Source organism: Mesitornis unicolor, unplaced genomic scaffold, assembly GCF_000695765.1.
Source record: "Mesitornis unicolor isolate BGI_N332 unplaced genomic scaffold, ASM69576v1 scaffold17003, whole genome shotgun sequence".
In the NCBI taxonomy this organism is placed as follows: domain Eukaryota; kingdom Metazoa; phylum Chordata; class Aves; order Mesitornithiformes; family Mesitornithidae; genus Mesitornis; species Mesitornis unicolor.
Genome location: NW_010172840.1, coordinates 5,193 through 14,870, shown reverse-complemented (window position 1 = coordinate 14,870; position 9,678 = coordinate 5,193). Strand labels below are relative to the sequence as shown.

The 9,678-nt window shown below is 35.8% G+C and overlaps 1 protein-coding gene across 1 annotated transcript; it reads left to right on the top strand.

The window, feature by feature from the left end:
* Positions 1–815: 815 nt before the first annotated feature.
* Positions 816–8,102, top strand: HENMT1 (HEN1 methyltransferase homolog 1 (Arabidopsis)). The gene is made up of 6 exons (XM_010180535.1): positions 816–923; positions 2,512–2,624; positions 3,628–3,762; positions 4,169–4,351; positions 5,589–5,766; positions 7,692–8,102. Exons 1-6 carry the CDS (start codon positions 816–818, stop codon positions 8,100–8,102), a joined length of 1,128 nt encoding a protein of 375 aa, XP_010178837.1.
* The last annotated feature ends 1,576 nt before the right edge of the window (positions 8,103–9,678 follow it).

Here is a 9,678-nt window from a genome sequence, read left to right as displayed (position 1 = left end):
GGTGCCTGGGGGTTGGCTCCTCAGCTTGTCAGTGATGAGAGGGCTCCACCAGGTTCACCTCACTGCCGAGGATGTAAATGAGTGGCCTGAGCACTGAGCCTGTTTCTTGGACTTGTACATACAGATATAAAAGTTTTGTTGTTTTTTTTTTTATATGGAAGGTGGGAGAGTTGCACTAGTAATTATGACTAATGCCATGTTGAATAATGTTAGATTCCTTATAAAATGCAGGCACGGAGTAGTGGCACATAGTAAATCCAAAGCTAAGGCCTAGCAGAACCTTTCCTCTTGTACAATGCAGTAATTATTCAGATATTTCCTGCTAGTTGTTACAGTGTAGAAATTGTATTGAGCCATACATACGTAAATCCAAATAGAAATTAATCTGAATTGTGAGATAAAGCAAATGATACATGAGAGACAAGAAAGCAGGCACCTGAGTGAGAAATTATTTATTTTTCTATACTTGCCAGAAAAGCTAAGAACTATTAAATAAATATATATCAGTTGGTAGGTGTGCTGGATGGAGAGTAAGTGACAAATTACGAAATGCTTTTTTATGACTGTATATGGTTTATAATTGTTTATGAAAAGTGTTTTTTACATTGTTATATGTGGAGGGAGAAGCTGGTGCCTAATTTTGCTAATTCCTATGTTTTTGTCATTTTTTTGACTAGAACTGGGACCAGGTCTACCCCTGCTTAATTGTGAATTGAATACCACTGAAAACAGCAAACTGTAATTTGATGTGTTACAGAGTACTTCAGAAAATAAAAGTTAACTTTTTCATGTTGTTTTAGCACTAGCAAAATAGTATGGCTAAGAACTTTCAGGAACAGTTTACAGGAATTTTTACACCTCCTTTGTACAAACAGCGGTACCAGTTCGTTAAAGATATAGTGGGGAAATACAAACCTAAGAAGGTTGGTATGTTTTGTCTTTTTACATTATAAATTTGCAAAAGGAGTTAACATTTAGTGTCTTCGAAAGACAGGAAATGCCTGTATAACCTGCTGACCGAATTACCAGGCAACAGTAGTGGAGGAGCTATTGTTAAAACTGAATTGCTTTAGCAGATACTTGATGATTATGGTTGGGGTTGTTTGTTTGTTTTTTCCAGGGGTGTAGGTAATTAATGTTATTTGATGGGAAGCGGGGGAAATCTAAACAAGAAAAATGCCTTAGCCTGTTTTGGAGACTGTTTTAGGTGACATTCTGGTTTTAAGTTAATGCTAAGGATTTTAGTTCAAGCTGTATCTGTCATAGTTTGGTTTTGCTTTCTAGAGCTGTTAGTTGTGTATAGGGTATCAGGTTTACCTCATAATTCACATGGATGCTGTCAGATGAGAAGTGACATTAAGAGTGTGGGATTATGTGAAGCTAACTCTCCTCCTCTTTATTAAGGTCTTGTCACCCCTTCTGTTTACCCTCCTTTCCCCGCTGCCAATATACCAGGGCTCTTGTTTTGATACTCATCTCGAAAAGTTGAATTATTTAAGTAATGTGTGACGTTTGTTCTTTTCTAATGTGCCTTCCCTCTCAGCACTTCCTTCCAAAATGTAGAAGGTTGAGAAATACCTCGATCTTCAGTGTTTAACAGTGAAGCCGATGTGAATGGCTTGGGGATCATGCACGAAATTAATGAGAAATGTCCCTTCAGTGCACTCACATAATCATATTTCTAGTACCTAGTAAAAATCTAATCCAGTCCATGAGGTCATGGCACTATAATCTGACTTTCAATAGAACATATTCAGGAGTATTGCATCTATATTTAAAGGTTTGAATTTTCTCATTTAGGATGTGAAATAGGGGGCAGGTAACCTTTTACCTGTTTACCCACAGGGTAGAGATGTGCCAAATAGAAACAATTCAGGATTTTCACACTGAGAACTCAGCAGTGTGCTTCAACCTTGGCTTGGCCTGACTGGGGTTTGATTTGTGTCCTCAGCTACCTCTTAAGCTTACAGGAAAGAATATCTATTATATATTGGACTTTATGATCTGAATATCCCTAGTCTTCCCCACTTAAACATTAGACTGAGCCTATGAAGCTGTTCTATGTAGATCCTTTACTTGCTAGCCTGGCTGCTGGTGAGCCTGTTCTCAGTTTTTAGTGGAGAGTAGGCCAGCGCTAAGCAGCAGTGAATGTGAAAACTGCTACAGCTTTAATACTTTAAAATCATACCTCCCAGTTAAATGCTAGATTATGCCTTCATGTGGAAGATGTTCTCCAGAGTCAGTGGGATGTTCTACATGTACTTGTTTATAGCTGCAGTAACAAAAGGCTAATCAATTTAAAACATCTTGTAGGATCTTCATGTATGTTTTTGAGAAGAATTTTCGAGTCCATGTATATCCTGCTTACAACTTTAAATTTTAGTTATGACTGTGAAGTGCTTTATTTTATCACTAAAATGTTATTTTGACATAAACGTGGAATGTTTATTTTATGAGTCTATGAAATTACTCGGAAATATGCAGCATTTACATGTTGTTTATAATTTACAGGTGGCAGATTTAGGATGTTCTGACTGTACACTTCTCTGGATGCTGAAATTCTGCAGTTGCATTGAAGTGTTAGCTGGGGTAGATATCTGTACCAGTGTAATGAAAGAGAAAATGTAAGCTCTTGCATTTTGTTAACTTAAGATTTGTATTTGGCTTGACCTAGTGGCATGTTAGATAAGTTCTTGTTAAGGTTTTCAATATTAGTGTAAATGCAGAAACACCACCTTGGCAAATGAGGAGCTATCCATTGTTAATTAGTTACATTGTACGTGTCTGGAGACTATGAGACTGTGGGTGCTCACAACATCACTTAGCGTAGCAAAGTTCCAAGTCATGAAGTGGCCCGGAAGGTGTGTACATCTGAAAAATACACTGTCTGTGAAGGTGCTTACATGTTTTACTATAGTAGTATCTGTTTATGCTCATACATTACGTTACTGTGGTATACAAATCTGTTCTTTTTGAAATGTGCATGTAACTTTTATAGTCACTGTGGTGGGGACTTGATACTTGTTAATCTTTTCAAAATGGGAAGTTTAGCTTAATGTTTTGCATCTGGCTTAGAAGGCTCTAAAATGTGAAGTGTATGCTATCTTTGAAGCATGGGCAGACTTGTGAGGAACACCAAAGTTTCTCTCTTGGAAGCTGATTATGTTATATTTAATGTTTATTGTGTGTTTTGTCTGATGTAGTATTTCAGAATGAAATTTGCACATATATTTTAGTTCTCAGTCTATTTTATTTGAGGAAAAAAAAAGTTAATATGCTTACCTAATAACTTTCCCAGAAACTTTGTAAAGCATGTCTAAACCAGACTTACTCTGTGTTTAGAGCTACTATCAGAATTTACAAGCAGCTCTGCAAGAAGCTTGCGAGTATAGTATAGTGTAGCCATGAAGGACAACTGCTGAATTAACTCCTATGCTCTTTCTGTCCTATTGTAGATAGTAATAAAAAGTGTTTGTATTAGAATTTTTTTTTTAATCCCTGTAAAATAGCTCACCTCTTTGAGATGTACAAGGTATCTATGTAGGGTGTTAACTAGTTCAGTTACATGCACAATTTATCTTGTCCTAATGTCCTTTCTATGACTTCGTGTTTTTAATACCTTTGTAGGCATAGGTTGTCTCCTCTTCCTGGTGATTACTTGCAACCAGCTGAAAGACGCCTAACTATTACCTTGCATCATGGCTCAGTTGCCCATAAAGATCCTTGCATGCTTGGTTTTGACTTGGTAACGTGTATTGAACTGTGAGTATTAGGCCAACATACTAGATTTTTCTAAGTTCATTAGGGCTCAGTTTGGAATTTTGTCCATACTCTGAACAGAATTGATCAAACCTTTCAAGCAGAAGAGTACCAGAATGTGGCATCTTCTAACTTGTCCTTAAATAGTAAGAAATTCAAGTGGTGCTAGCTTATGGTGGGAAAAGGATATTGATAAAAGAAGTACAAAATGCAAGAGGAAATTTTCTCAGACAAAAACCTCTACGTTGCCAGTCGGCCACAGTGCTAGTGCTAATGTTGCAGAGCTAGGCTTAAAATTACAAGGTACAGATACGGGTTTGTTTGTTGGGGGTTTTTTGACTGGTTAAGAAGATTGAAATACAGTAGTGAGTTTAAATTTTAAAGACTTATATGAATTTATCCTTTACAGAATAGAGCACCTGGAAGAATCGGAACTGGAGAAGTTTCCTGAAGTGGTGTTTGGTTTCATGGCTCCAAGCATAGTTGTGATCAGTACTCCAAATTCTGAATTTAACCCTTTGCTTCCAGGAGTAACATTATTCAGACATCCAGACCACAAATTTGAATGGAACCAAGCACAATTTCAAAGCTGGTAAGTTTACTGAACACTGTGTGCAGTCAGCTCTGAGCGTTCAGTAATGTGAGAAAGGAATAGCTATACTTTTTCAGAATAGCTTGTGTATGTAGTTTGATGTCAGTGGAGTTTCACACCTACTGATTTGGTGAAACACTTCTTTACTGTTTTAGTAGTTAAGCATGCTCTGTGGGTTTTGCATCTTATGATGGTTGTTAAGTTGGGTTGGGTTTACTGTAACTGCTGTGCAAAAAGTACTTACTTTAGTTTTCCTTTTTATATATCGGTAGTCAACTTTTGGTCAGAAATTTTATCTTGGAAAATTTGCCCCTTAAAGTAGATTGTTTCTGCCATAGACTTTAAAGTATGCAATGATTATTTTTTTTTAGTATATCCTTTTGCAAAGCTTGAAGCATATTTTTTTCCTAAATAGTGATACTGAAACTTGTGTTATTAGCTAAGTGATGAATACCTTATAGACTGTTTATGTGACTTAAAGTAAATTTAGATTCTGCTTCTGGATATATGTGAATTAAAAATATTGGTATCACTGAAAGAGTGGTATTTTTTGAGGTGCAAACGTGATAAAGTCTTTGTTTGTGTTGTGAAATATAGTTATTGCAGTTTTCTCTAAAATACATGAGATTAATTTAGTTTAGTACTTTTTCAAGAAGAATGATGCAGATAGGTATTGCCACTTTAGTTCCCTGCTCCATCGCTTTTTTCCACACTGGCTGATGTACAATACTGCAAGATTGGTTTTCATTTAGATGTCATGTGCATTTTTGTAACCTCAGTTAGGTAGACTTTACTCTTTATACATTTACAACAAACCTCACTTTTCTCTTTTTTTTTTCCTATTAACTTATCTCTTGTGGTTTTGGGGTGTGTATGTTTTTTATGGATTCTTCTCAATTTTCTCTAAAAATGGTAGTTTTTAGCTCAGTTTCAATGCATTTAAGACATTGAGTCAGCAACTGTGAACACGCATATTCTATGCAGATATTTTAGAAATAACAGTAATGTTTGGTTTCCTGAATTACTGATACTGAATGATTCAGACTATGGTAGGTGTATGATTACAGCTCAGATTCAGCAAGTTTTGACAATGCCTTATTTTCGGGCATTTGAGTGTTATTAGAGGAATTATGCTCAAGCATTCACAGGTTCAGGGTCTTGCTTATGTTAGAGAATGCACCTTTATCACATTAAAAGATTAATGTTTCGTATGATCAGAATAATTTGTCTTTCTTAGGGCTCTAGAGACTGCTAGATGCTATGATTATTCAGTGGAATTTACTGGCGTAGGGCACCCACCAACAGGAATGAAGAATGTTGGATTTTGCACCCAAATAGGTGTGTTTGTTAGAAAATATCCTCAAACAAGTCAATCTGCTCACTCTGACAAATCCACTGAAGCAGTTTACAAAACGGCAAGTATATTTTCTTTCTTTAGGAGGATAAGTAAAGAGTAAAATTTTCTATGACCAGCCTGTGAAGGCGTTATTACTGTAGTCTACTATTGTCATCCAGTCTTGGCTCTGATTAACATACACTGTCAGATCAAAAGAGTCTAAGTCCATGATTTGTATTTCTAGTTGTGTAAAAGCCTTTAACGTTTAAATTATTTGCTAAATAGCAATATGGATAATAATTTTAACATAATGTTTTCCTTAGAATGAAAAGTTTCCTTTCTACCAGGTGACACAGTTTTTATAATTGTTTCTTTAGTAATTCATTTTTTCATCATGTGGTTGTTGGCACTGACCCAGATTTTGCAGATAGGTAAAAATAAAAGCATTAGAAAGCACTTCTAACAGGCTGTATGTTTTGAAGAATTACATGGTCTTGTCCAATCGGAAGGAAGACATTTCCCAGAAATTGGATTGGCAGGACCTGTTTTGTATGGTTTGCTTTACTCAGTAGCATTTGATGTTACACCCTAATCTCCATGTTGTCAGGTAGGTAGGTCTAGTTTTTACAGAGACATGAGATCTTGCCAAGTACCCTGTCCTCTGGTGGTACACATCAAACTGTTTTGTTTTTTAGCACTAAATAGCATTCACTTTAGGTAACATCAGATAATACTTTCATAAAGTACTCTCCTGTATGTTGCAGTGTGGCACACTTGCATTTAAGTGCCACGTGGTATAAATAAAAGGACACTCTTTTTTAGCGTTAACATGAAGTAGTAATGCAAAAGAGAAATATATTGAGCTTGGGTGTTTTTCAGTCTTATGAGGCCTTAAATTATTTGTTTCAGTGAACATATTCTAACATCTGACATCTTTGTTTAAAGATACCCATATATCTTCAAGTGACTTGTTACCTGAAGTAAAATGTGAAGGGACGTTATGGGAGTGTCTTTTCTAGTTTCCAAGCTATAAAGACATTCTATACACCTGAAATTTCACCTGTCATCTACTGCCCTTAATAGATTCGTGAAGTGCTCTTTAATGCTCAGTTAACTTGGAAATATGTCTAGGTGACTGACACGTACTAGAGATTGCTTTCATAATCTTCTGTTACACAGTTATTATGGAGGGAGTTTTGACATCAGTGTCCTTTGAGTTTAAACAAGAGTGCTCCATCTCATGTGTTTCTGTTCAAACCTGGACTGTAAAATTAATTTTTACTTCATTATGTAACTAATTTACAGGAATAAGTCAACGTTTCAAGATGTAATTAGTAAGAAGAAATAGTTACAGACTGTGGAACCAGTGGTAGTGTGTTGGTATAAAGCACTTCCTAGTAAACTTAGTGAGAATGAGGTGGTCTGCCTAGTTTCCTTAATTGCCTTGGAGTATAGCTCAGCGTAGAACTCACTGCGACTACACAGGTTTTGATGTCACAATTTATTTTTTACCATTCTCGGCATCAGAGAGAGCATATTTAATGTTTCACTCTGAAAACAGAATGAAAGACATGTCTGCAGTCCGGGCTTCCAGATGACAGTTCAGAAGTAGTTTAGAATCTAGGTAGCTGTGGCATCATTACTAGAGCCTCATGATGAGTCATGTGGAAAGTAAGAGAATGATTAAAAAAAATTCAAGAGTTGCAGGGCTTCACCTAGCCTCACATACAAGTATAGCTTGCAGATATAAGCCTGTTTTTTTGTTTGGTTTGTTTGTATTTTTTAAAGTTCTGTTAGCTTATCTAATTGCCACTGTAGCTGTAATACATACAATCAAATCATATTGTCTAGTTTTTCCGTTAAGTGAAAATGTTTAAGGTAATAATCACAGCAGGACTGAACCAAAAATCATGTTCACATTTTGTAAGCCTTTTGACAAGCAAATGTTAAAATCTGAGCCTATGATGATGATAAACATTTTTTGTGTTCTTGTATGTTGTAAAGGTCTTCAAAGCAGTGTATCCAAGTCTTAAAGATGAGAAGTACCTGCAGAATGCAGTGATCAGTGAAGTTATTTTCACAGCACAAATCATTAAGCGAAGTATGCTGGATCATTTAGTGTCAGAACGTGAGGAGTATAATTATGATGCTACTGAGAGGAAATCTGAATTCCAACCTTCCATGAACTGTTTTTCAGAAGATCTTGGAAAACCGGTTGTTGAAAAAAGCATGGAACCATTTGTCAACAGAGATGTGGTTTATATACCTCTTAAAACAATCTTTTCTTTTCCTAAAGTAAATCAACTTTGTGGTACCTTTGAGAAGTTATGCAAGCTTATTGCTGACAAGGTCACACTGAGCAGCGATGGTTCTGCCATGATGCTCAATACTGAACATGAAAATGAAGAGAATTAGATCAATTAGATTACTGATTTCTCATACAAAGTTTAAAGTAATGAAAGTATTTTTTAGTAACTGTCAAATGGTGTGTTCTCTATGCTAAGTAGAACCACAAAATCTTTTCTAAACCTTCCAGTGTTTATTCAACAGCACCTCTCATCTAGTGACAGTGAGTGCTTCTGACAAAGATCTGTAACTCATAGGGTTTTGAAGTAGTGTGTCAGGGGCGAAAAGGGAAGAATTAATTCATATGAAGAAATGTGAAGTATTTCTTGTTTTATATTACCATATTGTAGATATCATGACTAGATTCTTTTTGATAATCTTTGGTTAGTTCCAAGGATAGTTGATAACACGCAAGTATGTTGTGCTGAATAATGGGAGCCAGATGTAGGTTTAGGGCAAGTTTTTTCTTAATAGAATAAAACTTAGACGCTCTTTCCAAGATGAGCATGCACCCAGCCTTGGTGAAAACCAAATATTGTTCCAGATAAATGTTTGCGGCATATTGCAGTTTATAGCTCTGTAAATTCAATACTGGGGAAGAGTGCCATGATGTAGGATGGAGGATGGAAGAAGAAAGGGGAGGGGAGGTAAACTTAGCCTGATTGTTTTATCCAGTTTCTTGATAACTTCTGCTTGGGAAATAATTTGCATCCTGTAACTTTCCAGAAGCTGAATTTAATTGATTTGAAACTGGTATCTTTCACTATTCTGTTTTTGAAACAAATAAAAATGAGAAATAATTCTGTCATTGTGAATGTTAACTGGCCTCTGTGTAACTGGAAAAGAAAAATTTGTTTTCCTGTGCAGCTGTTGTCCAAAAGGTCTTGGTGATGTATTCAGCAGAACTGAAAAGCAGAGGTGTTACAGACAGTAGAGCCTACTGGCTTGGCTGGGAAGACTTTTTCTTGAGTAGAGCTGAATGTATGTGTAAATGCACAGTAAGCAAATGTTAGATGATGAACTTGTGAAGACAAATTTTGAAGGATGAACACGATTGGCTTGTTCATAAAGGATTAATGAAGCAACACACTGAAGTTGTTAGGTTTCTTTGCATACCCATTTTTTTAACCGATAATATCTCAACTGAGTATTTCTTATGAGTAAAGAAAATAGACAGTTAATTAAAAGGCCTCAATCTGTGTGTGTTTCACAATGTCAGCTTTGAATGAGCTAGTATTATCAGAACTGGTTTCATGTTTGTGAAACATGAAAGTTTCACAACTTTCTGGGAAAAAAAAAATATGTGTAAGTGCTGACTGTTTATTCAAAAAGATGGCTCCATTCTACCTTCTAAATGTTTGGAATTCACTTGAATTATTAAGGTGAAAGAGAGATGCAGAAGGAAAAAACAGCTGTAATTCTCTGAATTGAGAAATGGCACAGAATCTGTAACGGGTTGAGTTTCAGGGAAAGAAGAATAATTTGCAGTGCTCTGTCATACTGAATGATTAAAAACTGCTTACTTAATGAGCTTTGTCTGTTGTGGGAGATTTTTTTTTCTCTTACAACAAATGGACATGGATTATTTAAAATTGATTTATCACAATAGCTGTTAATATTATCTTTAGAATGGTTTCATTTTTTT